This window comes from Melanotaenia boesemani, chromosome 20 (assembly GCF_017639745.1).
Source record: "Melanotaenia boesemani isolate fMelBoe1 chromosome 20, fMelBoe1.pri, whole genome shotgun sequence".
In the NCBI taxonomy this organism is placed as follows: Eukaryota; Metazoa; Chordata; class Actinopteri; order Atheriniformes; family Melanotaeniidae; genus Melanotaenia; species Melanotaenia boesemani.
Genome location: NC_055701.1, coordinates 11,683,674 through 11,700,772, shown reverse-complemented (window position 1 = coordinate 11,700,772; position 17,099 = coordinate 11,683,674). Strand labels below are relative to the sequence as shown.

At 38.2% G+C, this 17,099-nt stretch overlaps 1 protein-coding gene across 1 annotated transcript; it reads right to left on the bottom strand.

The window, feature by feature from the left end:
• Positions 1 to 7,026: 7,026 nt before the first annotated feature.
• On the bottom strand, positions 7,027 to 13,630 carry LOC121630694 (synapse differentiation-inducing gene protein 1-like). Its single transcript, XM_041971112.1, has 4 exons — positions 13,196 to 13,630; positions 11,342 to 11,838; positions 8,553 to 8,690; positions 7,027 to 7,867 (listed from the first exon to the last, which is right to left on the bottom strand). Exons 2-4 carry the CDS (start codon positions 11,765 to 11,767, stop codon positions 7,709 to 7,711), a joined length of 723 nt encoding a protein of 240 aa, XP_041827046.1. The 5' UTR covers positions 11,768 to 11,838; positions 13,196 to 13,630; the 3' UTR covers positions 7,027 to 7,708.
• Positions 13,631 to 17,099: the final 3,469 nt, after the last annotated feature.

Here is a 17,099-nt window from a genome sequence, read left to right as displayed (position 1 = left end):
GAGGCTGGGAAGCCCTTATCAGTTCAGAGTGCGTCCTGGCAAATGGTGGTGCCACAGAAGAGAGAGGCATGTTGCTGTGTGACAAAGGTGTGAGGGCAGATAAGCGTGCATGTGTGAAATGCTTTAAAGATGAGCTTTACTCTGATGTGAAAGACAGACAGAAAGAGAGCGAGACAGAGAGCAACAAAGGAAGAGATGTGTTTACAGAAATAGATGCTGACATCGGTTGTAGGGAGAGTTGCTGTGAGGATGTCTTCATTTCCTGATGCACCCTGAAAAATGTCCGAGAAATCCCATTGGGAGTTCAGATTTGTCCTGCTGAAGTTAAGCATTATAAGGAGAGGCATTCAGATAATTTACTGCAAAATATGTATAGCCATACAGACACATAAAAAAAATACCCGATTAGAAGAAGACCAGCATTATGTAATGATGTGGTATCAGCTAAATGAGCTAAAAGTGTCAAAATTGCCAAAGTGACTGATGTGGAAAAGTGGTGCTAAAAGTTTGTGAATCCTAAAGAATTTTATATATTTCTTGATTAATATAATCTGAGCCCAATTATAATTTTAAACCAATCTTTAAAGCAGATTAAAGGGCCTGAATAAACAAATGAGAGCAAAATACTGTATTTGGTAATTTACTTTATAAATAAAATGAGTGGCAAAATTAATAATAAGACCTTTGTTTTCATGAATAACCTCATCATGCAGCAATAACTGAGACTAAATGATTTTGCTAAATGTTTGAATCCTGTACTTTAACCCTTTCATCAGTAGAAAAAAGCTCAAACTCTGGGATGTTTGTGATTTTCTTACATGAACTGCTCACTGTATAAGCTTCCAGAAAATTCTAATGGATTAAGGTCAAGATGTTGACCAAACATTAAGTTCACAGAGAGATGTGCATACATTATTCCAGAGAATGCACTGGTAAAATTCAGAATTGATAGTTTTATCAGTGCTGATAAGCTGTTTTGGTCAAAATGTGGTGAAAAACATCCAAACCATTATACTACCACTACCATGTTTTTGAGTGTGATAAATACTACTACTGATTTTTCTTCAAATAAATTCCAAATCCAGGAGGTTTACATATGTTTTCCACCCACCAGTTAAATGTTTGTACTCTCTGACCCAGTATAATATTTTTGTTTTATTTTTTAAATCTGGTTGTTTATCTATCCTTTATTTTCACTGAGTTTCACATCATGTGGAAATGATAGGACATGGTCGTCCAAATACTAAAACAGTCACTGAACACAAATTCAGAAATATTTGGTAAAATTTATCAGTACAAGTTTCCTCTCTTTGTTATATCCATCCTTCCTATGTAGCAGCACAGAGTCACTATGCAGGCAACCACAAAGAGGAAATTCTATACTAAAAACTCTTTAAGCTTTAGTCTGTAACTCAATGCTATTTAATAGTTTTATTGTGCTCCTGGTGTTGTTGATGAGTTTTGCTAGATGTTGTGTTTTAGCCCTTTGTGCCACCACAACATGAGACATACAACCTTGCATATAACAGTAATATGTGTAGATTTAAGCTATAGTAGGAATCTTTCCCTTCTCTTTAACCACATATTGAACATTTAAAATATTTAGAGAAAGGAACTTAAATCTAAAATAGAAAAGAATGTCAGTAGATGACAAATAGAAATTATATAGCCAAAAACGTTTTTGTATTGTTCTGATAAAAGGCTGTATTTCTTTCTTTGTGTGCTCAGAAAAAAAAAAAAAAAATAAAAAATAAACACTTTTAGCTGTGACATTTTATAATTTCTTTTCACAAACAATTTAGAAAATAAGTTCACACATCCATTTTGTGTACCTACCTACTTGATGAAGGGTTGTGGGAGGCTGGAGCCATTCCCAGAATATTGTAGGTGAGTGTGTGTGTGTGTGTGTGTGTGTGTGTGTGTGTGTGTGTGTGTGTGTGTGTGTGTGTGTGTGTGTGTGTGTGTGTGTGTGTGTGTAGTTGGGGGGGAATATGCATCTTTGAGAGGTCACCAATTCACCAAATGAAAGCAAATGTAAAATTAATCAAACCTTCAAGATTTGGACCCAAATGTGTTTAAATAATGCTGCCTGACACTCCTGCTGTGACAAAATGTAAAGTTAATAGAAATAGTTGAACTCTGAAAGGGCAGCTGTCGTGACTTCCGTTCTATTCATTCCCAGAGACATAATTCATGCTACTGATGCCCTAGAAAGTGTCCCTGGGTTAATCAAATATACATAAGATTTATTTGACTGCATGGAAAAAGATCTCTGGATGAACTTCAGACAGCATAAACACCATAATCCCAACTGTGGGAAAATGACATAATTTTAATATTTCCCAGCTTATCCTCTCGCTGGGAGTATCAAGGTCAGAATAAAAAAAAAAAAAAAAGAAAGACTAAAGTGCAGAATCTTATTTTCAATAAAACTGTGTTTTGTACTTCTTCGAAAATGTCCATGAAAAGTAAATTAGTAAGCTTTTTTTTTAATCACAGTTATTACAAATACTTCAAATAATAAACATTAGACAAAGGCACTGATCATTGTCCATGAGCAGAGTGGTAATGAGAATCTCATGAGAATCAAGACAAAACCTGTGGCACTTGCACCAGAACTGTATTCATACATGCACTAAAATATATGTAGAAATTCAGATTTAACCTGCTGCCGCTGCCTCTTGGAAAGTTTATATTCACATGGGGGTGGATGACTAATAAAATCAGTTTGCTTCTGGTGGTCTGAGCAAGCTATGGATGTTGTGAGTGTTAGCAGGCGTGGGTGAAGCTTCCTATCCACTGAGGGAGAGAAAACACATGCAGCGCTGCACTTTCTCGCAGAGTGAGCCCACTTCAGCACCCCATACAGCTCCCATTGATGAGAGCGGCACTTTCGCCCCCGTCTCCCCCATCGAGCCACATTTTATGCATTAAATTCTTGCTTGGAGAGACGCTACAAAAGAGAGAACATACAAATTTAGAAGATGCTAAGCTGTGTAATCTTTCATGACTTGCTTATTTCACCACCTACTCCGTTTATCTAAATGATGAGGTATATGTGTGGCAAAGTTGTAGGCAATAGAAGTAATTTGAGGACTCTACTTTTCAATTAACATTATATAAACTATCATAAAGTTAAAACCATATTAGAGTATCATGACTCTGGGTGTGATTATTGGCTTATTTGCATGCTTTTCAATAACTTCAGAAAACGTAAGTTGCATGTTTGATGGTATTTTGTAAAAAGAAATAAAACCTTTGTACACTTCTGTTTGTGGGTGTATTTATTTTTTCCCCCTAATAATTCCTGAGTAATGCTGTCTTCAAAGCTGAGCCTGTAGGCCACTGAGTTGTTTTAGATACTTTAGCTAAAGAACAGGACATGCATGATGGTTGTTTCGAGTGTTGGAGGGGAGTAAAGAGCTGCTTTCATTTTGTTCTGACATCCTGACTTCAGAGAGCAGGCTTTGTTCCTGTTGCTGGCAGCTAAAGTCACCTCGAGGCTTGACATTGACTGATGCCAGAAGACAGTAAAGAGACGCGCCAGTTAAAGCGCGGGCTTGTGCCTGCAATAGCAAATAGTCAGTATATAGCTCTGTAGTTGACAATATGCTCTGACAAGCCTGTCTAACTACATCGTTTGTGTCCTGTTCAGAGGTGCCCAGCCTTTGTTGTCTGATGCACCCTGACAGCACTTTGAAATGAGCTCCTCCCTGCTTTCATTAGCAACAGATTGTGGATTAACAATTTTTGCTGTAAAAGCCATTTAACAATACCAAATGTTATAAGTGGACATTGTTACAATATTTCTTATATAATAATTCTCACACACCAGACGGGTTATAAATGACCAGAAATTCAGCATTAAGTGTTATGTATTAAGTTGTTTGGCAATCACAATAAACTGCAAAGCAATGTCTTAGCTCCTTGATATAGTGATATGGCACATTTTTATCCTTGTCCAGGTTTTACAAGATATATATATATATATATATATATACACTCTATGCAGTAGTTTTTCTCAAAAAAACAAAAACAAAAAAACATCAGTTAATATACTAAAGGCAATGTGGGGTTCAGTGTCTTGCCAAAGGATATTTTAACATGAAGACACATTGGGGATCAACCTATTTATGTTCTGGTTTATATAAACAAGGCTACAGCAATCCCTTAATTTTTTTTTCATCCATTGTACCATAAAAGGAATGAAGGTACTGACACCCAGGAAGAGACCTTTGTCATAAATATTTTATCATATGTTCTACATCATCTGGAAAAACTTTGAGTGAAGTGGCGTCTTCCACAAAGGAGCAAAGATATCTCAAAAATGCTTTCGAAATTCCCATCACAGCATAGCTGAATTAACAGATTCACTGCAGAGGACAAGGGTTTCCGGTCTCTTCTGGTAAACACCACCCACTTGTCAAGGACGTGGTGACGGATGAATCATCTGATTCACCTCACTTTTTTCTACATTTCTGTAAACCTGTTCAATTTTGGGGGTTTTGCGCAAATAAACTAAATGTAAATTTATCTTTTACATGAGGATTTCATGCAAAGCAATCTGACTGTAATATCTTTTCTATAACTCTTGCAACTGCTCTCTCTGCGACAGCCTTTTTACCTGGTGCATTAAGTTCTGTCACCCGAGAAAAAAAGCCTCTGGTTTTCCATCCATTTCAAACTAATGACATGTACTACAAATGTCACTTTCAGCATTCCATGTGAAACACTCATCTGTTGATAAGTCTGTATGATTAATACTTTTCCAGCCAAGCCCCCCAAATTTACCCTATTTACTTCACTTGTTTGCAAGTTGGGGTTGCTCAGGTGATCAATAAGAGCATTGGGGAGTGTGGCAGACATGCATTCTTAGTAAAAAAAAAGAAGAAGAAGAAGAAAAAAAAAGAGCCAACCCATCAATTTTAAATGTATTTTGCAAATGTGCAGACAAGTGAAGGGAAAAACATCCAGGACCACCAGCAAGGTGTTGTAAGTAGGTCTTCCGTGAGAGGAACTAATTCCCTTTAGTTAATCTTTATAACTTTGCAAACTGTTTACATTACACAAAAAGGCTTTTTAAAAATCTGAAGGAAAGGGGAAATATTCCTGAAAAACCTATATACAAATAATACAAACTGACCTTAAGCTGGCTAAACCTCAGATGCCCATGTGCAAGCAAATGTAGCGTGTAATGTATATTTTCATATGTTGAGCTATATGTTGTTCTACATCAGCACTTTCATGTTCTTGATGATTATATAGCATTCAACAGCATCATCTTCCCAACTGTCAATGTAGGTGTTAATATTTGTCTGTCCAAACTGTTAACATTTTATGAAGGGGATGAAAAATTTAGATTACCACCAGATGTGAATATTGTGTAAAGTTAAACAGCCAAAAATGCTTTAGAAACACGGATGAAACTTGTGATTTGGTTCAAAGCAAGTTTTCCTTGTTATTAATAAAGCATAAGTCTTGTAACAGTATTTAAAGGCAGAAAATGCAGAGTCTTCCTAAGTATACAAATGTCAATTTAAAATATATATTGTTGGCTATTTGGTCTGTAATATTCATTGTTATTTAAAATATCATATTGCTTTCCATCCAATAGATTGCCTAGTATGATAAACAATGGAACTTTAATAATCAGAATTTATTAAAAAAATTTTGCATAGAGAAACACACAGAAACAGCCCTATGAGAGACTGGCCATGTCTGCTCTGGATTGTCTGAGTAGTGAGCCATTGGCCTCTCTCTGACATCCCTGATTATGTGGAACTTGGGTTTCAATTTGGAGATGTATTAAAGCTCTAAATAATACCGAAACTTGGTCAACAGTTGTGACTGACATTACCCTATGACATGGGCCCCATCTGTCAAATGTGGCATACTTGGAGCAGAAGCCAACTCCTTGCTCACAGGTGCTGGTAATCAGGCACCAATCAGGCAGTTGATTGTCAACACCTGGTATACCAGGAGGTCAAAACAAAAATCAATAACAGAATAAGCTGTTTGGCATGGCAGAGATTGGACAGGTTTTTAATGAACATATCACAAATACTCAGCTTTATTGTTTTTCCCACAAAATCATTTTCCTTAGACATGTGGCCCCATTTAAAAGGGAAATAAATTATTTAACTTGAATTGTGGTTACAAGAAAGAAAGAATCAACCAATCAAAGCTTTCCTAACTTTTTGTGCTAAATGCATTATAGTTATGAACTGTAGTTGCTTGGTGTTAGCATAGTTTTAAGCTAACTCCTGTTTTTCTATTAGCTATCGATGCTAAATGTAACAAATGTGACAACTTCAACTCTCACTGAATACGATTACTATCTCTGTTTTTGTAGACTAGCTACTCTTAGCTAATGGTAACTATGTTAACTGTTTTAGTAGTTATACATTTAGCAAACTGTTTATATTATGCAAAACGTGGTCTAGTGTTAAGTAATCATTATTTGCTTTTCTGCTTACTTGTCACACTCTGTATCTCCTTTCTAATAATGTGGATTTAAACTTATAAAACTAGCACTACATACAATAACATTGAATAATTTCTCAGGTATAAATAATGAAACCTTTTTTTTTTTTTTATAGAAAATGGAAATGAGAACTGACATTCACCTATCCAAAGTAATTTCAGTTATTATTATTTTTTATTCTCTTAGATATAATTACTCTGTAGAGTTGTCTTGACAGGAAAAACAATTGTATTTCTGTTTTTGGAAGTTAAGTAAAAGATCTTTGTACAGAACAATCTTGCTAACTCTTGCAAGGATCTCGTGGAACTAAAACAAAATTAAACCAAAACAGTTTCATTGGTGCTTTCACAATGATGTTTCATAATGTCTTATATTAATAAAGTTTGTTACCACACATCACTTTAATTGGGAACACTACAGATCTCCACCTCATTAATTAGTAGTCACACAGTTTTACCTTCCCTCCCCTTTTGTTTTGTCCAATCATACTTTCTATTTTTTTTTTTTTTTTTTGAACTGTCAAAATTGATCCCCCAGAGCTCTACAACAGACCTCTAAAAAAGACAACAAACAAAGGAATGTAAAGGATGGTAAAGAGTTTCATTGCTCATGCCAAATATATTTATTTACTAGATGTACAGTATACAATAGACAACAATAATCCTCATGTCCACTGCTAAGCAGCTTTGTCTTTTCTGTCAGAGGTCATCTTATTTCTTATTGACTGGATCACTTTCAAGTTAGTTTTTTCAATAAATAATTACATAATAATTGGCAGACTGTTTTTCCAAGAAATTTATATACAAGTTTTTTTTAAGAAACAATGTGCAATATTATGGAGAGAAAAAACACCTATTGTAAAGCTCAAGAAAGATATTAATGACTAATGTGAAAAAAGGTAGGTAGTTTCTTACTGCTATGAGTTCATTTTTATACAGAAGTACAGCATCTTCCTCTTGTAGAATACTCTGGTGTAAGCACTGAATACCAGAAATAAAGATTCTGTCTAGATCAATATGTGGTTAAAGTGATACTCCATCCACACATAATACTTTTGCCCTCTACTCTCTCTCTGGTTTAGCTGTGCAGACATCTCTTCGCAGCAAGCTAGACATCTGCAGTCACACACATTAATGAGAGGCAAAGATATCTGTCCAGGTTTTTTCCTTCCTCTTGTATTCTTCCTCTTTTCCTCTATTTCCCTCCAAGCAATTGGTCCCAGTGCTATACATGTCCAGGCTTGGACAGGTAAGCTATGAGGGCAACAACTACCCCCACATACATCCCTGTTCCAATGGTAATGGACAGTGCAGCCAGGAATAGGGCTCTTCTGGAGCTCATGCCTGCTCTGGAGAAGTCTCCCTTAGCAATGGCCTTGCCAGTCTGACAAAACAAAGCATAGAGTGAAATGAGCCAGTGTGTTACTCATCAGCACAGAGTGTATGAGTAGGTGTTAAGCCACAGTTAAAAGAGAAAAAACAAGAAATGCTCTCAGGGAGCCATTAGTTACCATGGCAATTAGGTCATTATGCCTCTGACAGTGACAAATGTGTTGTTTGGGTGTTTTGGTTTCCTATCAAAAAATGAGCCTAGCCTTTATTTAATCTTCTGACACATTATTTTTTGTTCCGGTGTTTTTTTTGTTTTTTTTTTGCAATTATTCTAAAAGATGTTGCAAGGAGTCTAAGATTTGCCATGCTTTTTTGAGGTTGGAGTGCCTGAAACTAATGGCTGTGAAACACAAAGATACTGACATTAGACTTAATTAAATGTATTGCTATAATCACAAATCAGGTCTTAGCTACATATGTATCTAAGAAAAATACTCATATGGAGCACACTGTGAATGAAAACCTCAATGTTAATGGTTTTTCTGTCACAGATGACTGACAAGCAGACCATATCTGCTGAATTCATGCAGTCAGTGATCTGAAAAAAACTGCAGAGGGGGTCACGAGGTGGAAAATGGGCTGTGGTAGCACTTGTCTGAGTGCTTGAGCTTGTTGACCTTAAATAGAATGCAGTGTAATCAGAATTAATGATAAGCTTGAGATCTCTGGGCCTTTACCTTGTGAGAGTAGTAAAAGGCAATGATGCCCAAGGGCCAGAAACAGCAGAGCATGGAGAAGATGGCCAGACCCAAATAGTCCCGAGGGGGCAGCACGATGAAGTTGTCCTCACTCTCACTGTCACTGGAGCTGTCACTCTGAAAGACAGGAGGTTTATAGAAACTAATTAGGTGCTTGAAAAGCAGTGGGTGATGCTATGTATAGTATATTTTGGGGCAATATTGTAACATTGTAAACTGAGATAAAAATTTGACAGTTGTGGTGTTGAGCATTACATGTGCAATCCAGAAAAGTAAGACTGACGTGTTAATAGTTAGATGTACTTTGAACATCTTCACAGTAGTGTAGACTGACAGCCTGTGCACCCCACCCCCCATTTAGGAGCAGATATGTGCCCTTCTTTCCACAACCAACCAGGACAACATGTGCTCAGCCAGCTGGAGAGGATTTGGTGCCTCTGTCAACACCCATGAGCGGCATGACAGATAACGCAGGATTAACGGATTGTTCCATCATTGTGAGGTGACAGGAGAAACAGCAAGAAGACAGTGTCATTTATGTGCTAAATTGCTTTTCCAGCCTGAGAGACCTCCACCATCTTCTCTTAATACAAAGACATCTTATAAAGCAGGGTGTGTTCAACAGACTTGCAATACTGTGCCTTGATGCTAAAAACTCAAGGCCACAGGGGGCTGAGCAAGCTAATGAATGATAGATTTGAATGCCACTCAAACTACATAGGCCCATCGTGCCTGCAGCAAGGATGGCAATGTGACTGCATGATGACCTTTCAAAGAGAAGGTGGCCATACTTCTCTCAGCTGTCCTGGAGACCAAAAGGATGTTTGTCTGAATAAATAGCCCAAATAAGAAGCAGCCTTCATTTGTTAGTCTTGCTGCTTTCAAGGATCGATCAAAGCAGGGAAAAAGAAAGCACAAAACAGAAATCGATATGTAAGGCACGACCTCAACCAACCATTTTACAGGTAATTAAAGAACGGTCCAGGAAGCGAGCAAGAAGAAAAGAACCATTCAAGTGTGTAAAGAACCACAGTTTTAAACATGTTCACAATGTTTTCTTGTATCTTCTGATCTAACCAAACTGCAGGATCGAATGTAATTAGCTTAAGCTATTTAAAGAAGGTTTAGAGTAAGAAAACCTATTTTATATTTAGTAAGGAAATGGAGGAAGGGAGGGTGACATTATCAAGCATTTAACAAATAGTAACCAGTGCCAAGAAAATGTTATAAAGCTTCCTGTTATCTGCTTTATGAACACTGTCCACCTGCAGCTGTTTGTAACTGCACAATCTGACAACACATACATAAACTGGTGAGCACAAACAGGAGTAATCTCTTGTTATCTTTGTAGCAAGACCTAATAACGGACCTGAGTGACTGGTGCATTCAGTCCTGCTGACAGCCCGCCTGACACTGAGTCCGGTCGGCTAGGGATGCACTTCCTGTCTGGTCTGTCCGTATAACTGATGGGGCTCCACCGAGGCACAGTGCCTTAACAACCCTGTCACAGCTCTCTCCAAGGCCTTGTTAGTGTCTGGAGGGGATAGTTGACTCAGTAGCATTGCACATACAGACCCATGCGCTCTGTAAGTCGTAGCAGTCACAATGACATCATGCACAGGGTCTTGCTACTTTATTACTGGTTATTTATTTCTTCTCTGTCACACACGTGTCAAAAATTTATTGACCAAGACAAGTTGTGGAATTTCTTGTTTTCAGTTCTACTGCTGGTGTTAAATGATGCTTGCTGCACCAGGCAAATGTAAACACAAAATGCACCCTGCCACTGACTATTTCCAGGATATTTAGGGTGTGGGTGATGCCCTACTAGCTCTGCTCTGTTTACCTTACTTTTATCCCCACAGCTGTGGAACTCCTCGTGTTTTGCTGCTATTCATCACCACTTGGCGCTGTAATTGTGTATGTTTTTATTATATACAAAACACATAAATCTTTTCAATGAAGCAACAGAAGCAGATGGGAATGAAAGAAAAGAAACAAAGTCTTAATATTCCAGATAAAAAACGTTTTCACCTGAGCCCTGTTTATCAGGTTAATTTGCTCTTTTGAATTGACATATCATAACTTTAGCTCCAGGCTTACCTGCTACGACAGCCATGCATCAGCTGAGTCCCACTTAATACCCTCAAAGCAGGACATCACTTATGGCATTAATGGAGCTTTCTTCAATGTCTCTATCAATCTGCTAGGCCTTCGAGTGACAGGAAAGGGAGCGATCATCAGCCCAGTTAGGGTGCTATACTTCTTCCTCTGCCAGCTCAGAGCCCTGGGTGCTCCACAAGCGTCTCTGGCTGAAATTAGATTTTCACTGCTTCTGAAAGGACTTAACTGTCCTTGCTGTTTTTTTCTTTTTTTTTTGTTTCTTTCCTTAGAAGGTGCAGTTAAAGTCCTAGCAGAACAATAGTCTTTTCTGATAAAATCTGATTTGAATTTTTCTTAGAAATGAAATTCAAAATGCTACCCCCCCAGTAAGAGGACATTTTTTAGACAAGAGTGAGAAATCAGAGTGAATCACTCTGGCAGTTTATTAGAACAGCAAATTGAGTAATAACTATTTCTCCAGTCTATGTACCATGACTCATTTTGTGCTGAAAGATGACCCTGACAGTTACAGTAAGTGTTGATATTCCTCCAGTTTCATGTGGAAAGTCAATATCATAATCACTTTGTCATCCACTTTGTCATATATATATATATATATATATATATATATATATATTGTTCTTTGTTTTGCTGTGACCTCTGACCTCATACTCAGGACCTTGCTCCTCCTCCACTTCATATGACACAGTCTGGATCTTTACATCCTTCTCTCCTTGTGTTTGATCCCCCGTATTTTCTGTTGAAACTCCATCTGACACAGCATCCTTATTCTCTGTGAACGTGGTCTCAAAGCTCTCACTTTTTGAATCCTTGCTGTGAAGGCTGATGTCATCCTTGAACAGGATGAAGTTAGGTCTGTAGAAGGCCTCCACTGCTAGATGAAGAGACTCTGCATCCAAGAACTGCTGAGTCTTATGCTTGCCACTGGTTCCTGTGTAGTAAAAGCCAATTAGACTGTCTTGATAAGGGTGGGTCGGGTAGTCACACTGGTAACCCTGGTAGTCATTCTGGACTACATGTCGGCTAGTTTTGTCCAACAAGGGGTTTTGTAGCTCACTGAGGCTCTCCATGACTTCAGGGTTGGTTCAAATGTTGAGTGGATCGAAAGGTGGAGTCCAAACAATATTAGGCAGTTTGGTGGCTGGAAAAAACAAAACAAGCAGAGTTACAGTCAAGTTAAAACACAAAAGAAATCACACGCATGTGATTGATAATCATGACCTATTTTTGGCTCAAGGTGCATGGAAATACATTTTGTTAAAAAAAAGAAAAGAAAAGAAAAGAATTCTCTCTGTTTGGCAATCATGAATTCATTTCCCAAGCCCCAGCATATTTAACCATAATATCACCATCTGTTGTATGTTTAACTGTTGCAACTCGCATAGTTTCATATGAAGTCATAGAAAAAAGAATTCTTCTGCATGCATGCCATGGCTGCTATACCGATAACATGGAAAAGTGCTGTACTCTGATTTGACTGGTCTCTGCCTTGAGTCATCAAATCCAGTTGTAATGTAACAAATGAATTAACTATCAATCTAAAAAATGTCAGGAGAAGCAGTCACTAAAGCACCAAATCTGCCAGTGAGGGGCTGTGCAATCCAAGAATGTCCAGATTTAAGTTAGCAAATATTATATTTTACATTGCAAATCCAGCACAAGCAGTCAGTCCCTCTTGGCTAATGATGACTTAATCTAGCAAATTCATTTATTTTCCCTGACTAATAATCAAATTACATAAAATCCACTGAGGCAGCTGTATTACACGTAATGAAATCCAATAAATCCCAGTTATCCTGGCTAAAACTACAAAAGAACATGGACATACAGGAGCAAACAATAAAGAAGACCTGCAGATCTACATGCGATCTTTAGAACTTCTGACGCCACGAGGACAAAAGCTCATGCAGCCAGATTTCACAGTTGTTTGCTGAGGAGAAGCATGACTAATGTAGGCCAGTAGCAGTATCTGAGCCCACACACACACACACTCTCTCTTACACACGAGCCTCTGCATCTTCTCCACTGTGTCCATTCGCATGCTGCTGAGGCTTAGCTGCACTCCAGATAACAGGGAATTCCATTACACACTACATTAGACAAGCAAAATCTCATCCAAATCCCACAAATAAGTCATTTGACACAAGAAGTGCACTTAGTGTGTGCTTTGACTCTACTATTATTGACCACGGGCATGCTCTGTGTCTCTACCCTCTGTTTCTGTCTGTTTAGTGCACTGCAGTTCATTCTCTTTATCCCCCTCTCTCTCTTAAACAGCACATAAGAATCTGAAATATTTTACCTATTTTGATTACATCACATTGCTTCACATTAAACTGCAAAACTCGTTTAAATCTCCAAATCATGGGACACATTTTCATATTAGTTCCCTTCTTGCTTTTTCGTGTAACACAGAAATCTTTTTTTTTATAACAAGCTACCAATATATATTATAGTAAAAGAACATGTTTCGTAAACATCGCCGATAATAATCTTACCTGTAGAAGAAAATCCTCCCGTTGATTTGCTTAGCATCGTTCCTCGGCGCAACTGAGTGGATGGAGAGGAGAGGACGGACCGATCATCCTGCTTCACATTATCAGTTTTGGGAAATCTGCCATCGCAGTACAACAGACGGCATCCGTATATAAATAGCAGTTATTCTGTGTGTATAAGAGTGGACTTTGCTCGATGAGTCCTGCATGCCATGGCACCGCTGCGCTGTTGCGTCTGGCAGGTGGATTTTACGCACAGTTTATCTCACTGAGCTCCAAACAACTCGGACAGAGCCTGCCTGACTGACTCCAACCAACTGATTGGCTGTACGTGGCGCGCTGTAAACTCTAGTGTCGACCGCAGATTTGGCATTTCCAAACTTGTTCTGCTTGGGCGTCTTCCTCCATTCAGTCTCACGTGCTGGCTGGGGTGTGTGTTTTTACGCACCCCCAGCACCTAAGAGTCTTTTATGGAAATCAGGCTTTTGAGAGCGTCACTGAAATATGTTTTAGATCACGTGAGTGGCTTGAAGCCTCATGATTTGTGAGATGACATATTTGCATTGCGTTTCCCTTTCACAATCTGTTTAAGTGTTAATCTTCCCTACTGAGAACGCCCACTAAGTCTAGGAAAAACACAGCACCGAAACCTCACAGATTGCATGAATTCAAGGAGTCCCCTTCTTCACTTATGATTTAAACGTGAATGGCTCTCAGCTGGTTCCAAACACAGCTGTTCAGGACTAAGCCAATATGAAATGTAATACACATTTATATTTGATTAATATTTTAAACGAATTCCATGCATTTATAAATAGCCTGCCAATTTGGATGCCACTTAAACCCATCTCTGCTGAGCTTGCTAATGTTTACATTTACAAATTATAATTGTAAATACTGAAAACAGGTAACAGTAAAGAAAATCGGGCTTAAAGCATCTTGACCCTTTAAGAAAAGCATTTACAAGAACACATTCAGTGGTTTATATTTACTAAAAACAATGTCTAAATGTTGTGATGTATGCCAAAAAAAAAAAAAAAACTGATACAGTCACTGAACACAGAACACATATCTTATTCAGAAGGAGCACTCTGTTCCACAGGCTCATAAAAATGTCTGGAGTTAATAATGTGCAAGCCCAGGCTCTGTCACTTTCACTGGGAGATGCATTAAGGTACTGATGGACACTTTATGGGGAGAACATGGAGCTGCATTTAAAAGACTGGGTGCTCACGAGCTGCGCCGCTTCCCGTGTCACCTTGTGTTTGCATGCACGAGGCGACATGGCATAACATCCAAACCGTCTCCATGATGGATACCACTTCCTCAGGAGATGAGTATATTAGAGGAGGAGGTGAGAGTGGGAAGTGTGGAACAGGGAGTGGAATTTGTAACCGTTAATCTTCCTCCTCTTTTTTTCTCTCCATCTATAAAAGAATTACAGAGGAACATTTTCTGATGAAGATTTGTGTCCACAAACAGAGGCCAAGATTCCAAAACCCAGTAGAGCTCAGTGATACCATATTAAGCATATAGTCTGAAACACAAGATATTTTCTGAGACCAAGTGTTTTCTTGGACTGAATATTTATGGTTCTTGCTGTGCCCCTTTCTTCTGCTCCATTTTCCACTCTATATTTAGGCACTGTCTCACTATGTAGCAGATGCACTTTTTGTCAGACATTTTTCTTTTTAAAGACCTCAAATTTCAAGAAACAAAAAGATTGTTGGGGCTTAATTTGCAGGTAAAAGTTAATCATGAATGAACTAAAAGTAAAACCAAAGCACAGCACATTTTTACAGTTCACCATGTATTGATTTCTCTCCACCTCTGTTTGATATCGCAGTCAACTCTGACACCATGAATTTTCTTGTAGGCCCATTAACAAGCTTTAATCATTTAAACACTTTTGGGAATTAATGAGATAATCGGATTGGCAGAGAAAGTATCAAACCACTTAATTTGATCTGCCCTCAATGGCTTACACAGAATGAAAGGTTGGGGGTGGGTAGGGGAGGTTAAGGAGCTTTTCCCACATGCTACCTTATTTCCTGTTTGATTAAACACCTCAGCAAAACATTTGCCAATAGAGTGCCTTTAACCTCTGCAAGAGCTCATGGGACAAATACAAAAGGAAAATGCTGCATTAAATCAGCTGGAATATAGACAATATGCTTAACTCATTATTGTAACTGTGATTGTTATCATTATACAGAGGACTTCAGTGGCTCAAGTACCCCACGCCTCTTGCTTTGGCTATTCTACAAGTATAATTAGTAATAAATAACCTGAGATAATATTCACTTACATTTTTGTGAATTGTTTGTTTTCTTGTTATTTATATACTGTGCTGCTATAAAACATTTTTTTGCTTCTGGTATTCATTGCAGGCATCAGGTGCTGTGCAAGGAGCTCATCCATTTGGCCAAGCAGGTCACTTTGCAGAAAACAGTGGGGCTTCAATCCCTGCAGCGCAAGACTCAGGTGCAGAAGCCAGAGAAGGCTTGACATATGGAGGAAGGTTTTGGTAGGAACAGGGGCTCGAGTGTCTTTCAGACTTGGAAGCAGACTACAAGTTTCCAACTGAAAGGACAGAAAGTCACGTCTAAATACGACCATTGAGGGTAAAAAGGAGCTGAATTGGAAATACAAGATGAACTGCTTTCTGTCATGGGGAGGAAAAGATGGTGGTCGAGAAAAAGTAGATACAGTTCATCTTAAAGACAGCTGCTGTTTCTTTGAAAATCAGCCAGTAGAACTCATTAGCATGTAATTGTACCAAAAACTCCTTTGTAAGGCTTTGTTTATTTACCTTTAAGTGCTACAATCAGTTGCCTGCAAAATTATTCTTTAGATATATTACAGTTATCTGATAATACATTATAGTAGTGTACAGTGGGAGAGGGAATTAATTTATTGCCCTTTTACATCCAGAGAAAATGAAAATGAGCTTGACTGGTTATTATGAAAAACATAATAACCACTGAATGCCAGCATTGTGAGAGGCAATTTCATTAAAGTGTTAGAAAGTTGCACTGCATGGAACTTTTCAAGGTCCCTCTACAAATGTTTAATCAGATTATAACCAATATGAGTCTGGACGTCAGCCTAAGTGTGTGTGCCAGCACTGAGGGAATAGGTGTTATGAGAGTCCCAAGAGACCAGCAGAGGCTTTTGTGTTTGCAGTGATCTAACACACAAATGCAATCTGTGTCGAATTAGCTGAAAGTGCTTCATCAGAAGGGGAAGGGTCAAAGTTTGTTGTCTGCAGTTTCAGACAGAATGCCACTTTGTGGCTTTAGCCTTCACCTGCAAGAGCATCTCCCTTCAGTAGTGCATAAAAATAATGCAAAGTGTACAAATTGGCAGAGATCCACTCTGGAGGTGCAGTAGTTCATGTCAGTCATGACAGGACTTCTTACCATGGAGGGAAAGTGAACCAGGACAGTGGGGAGTCACTCATCATCACTGACCGCTGGCGGTGGTAGAGTAGCCCACTTCACTGAAATACTGTGTGCACATTAATGACATTCTACATGGAGAGATTTGAAAACTTCCATTAATGAAACACCAATGATAATTTATTTGGACAGCTGAGTTGCTTCACTGTGAATAATGAAGTGGCCTGCAGGATCATTAATATTATGGATTTCTTGTAACAAACTGATGCTGTGCCAGAAGCCCTAACTGTAATAAGAAAGAAAGCAAAATACATGAATAAAATATCATGACATTGTTGCACTATTTATTAATAAACAAAAAACTGTGTCCATATTTTAAGGGATTTTAGATTATTATTTTTTTTATATCTTTTTTAAAGAAAGAATACTCAGGAGGATTAGCATTCGGAATATTATCAGAGCTATAATGAAAAAAACCTGCTTTTAATCCTGTGGAGTGTGTTTGC

Bases quoted from the DNA above. Each gene is read 5' to 3' on its own strand.
- LOC121630694 (XM_041971112.1), bottom strand. From the start codon at position 11,767: ATGGAGAGCCTCAGTGAGCTACAAAACCCCTTGTTGGACAAAACTAGC. The intron at 8,691-11,341 runs GTCAGAGGTCAC...CCTGTCTTTCAG, and splicing joins AGCAAGGTCCTGAGTATGAG to AGTGACAGCTCCAGTGACAG. The intron at 7,868-8,552 runs GTAAAGGCCCAG...TTGTTTTGTCAG, and splicing joins CCTTTTACTACTCTCACAAG to ACTGGCAAGGCCATTGCTAA.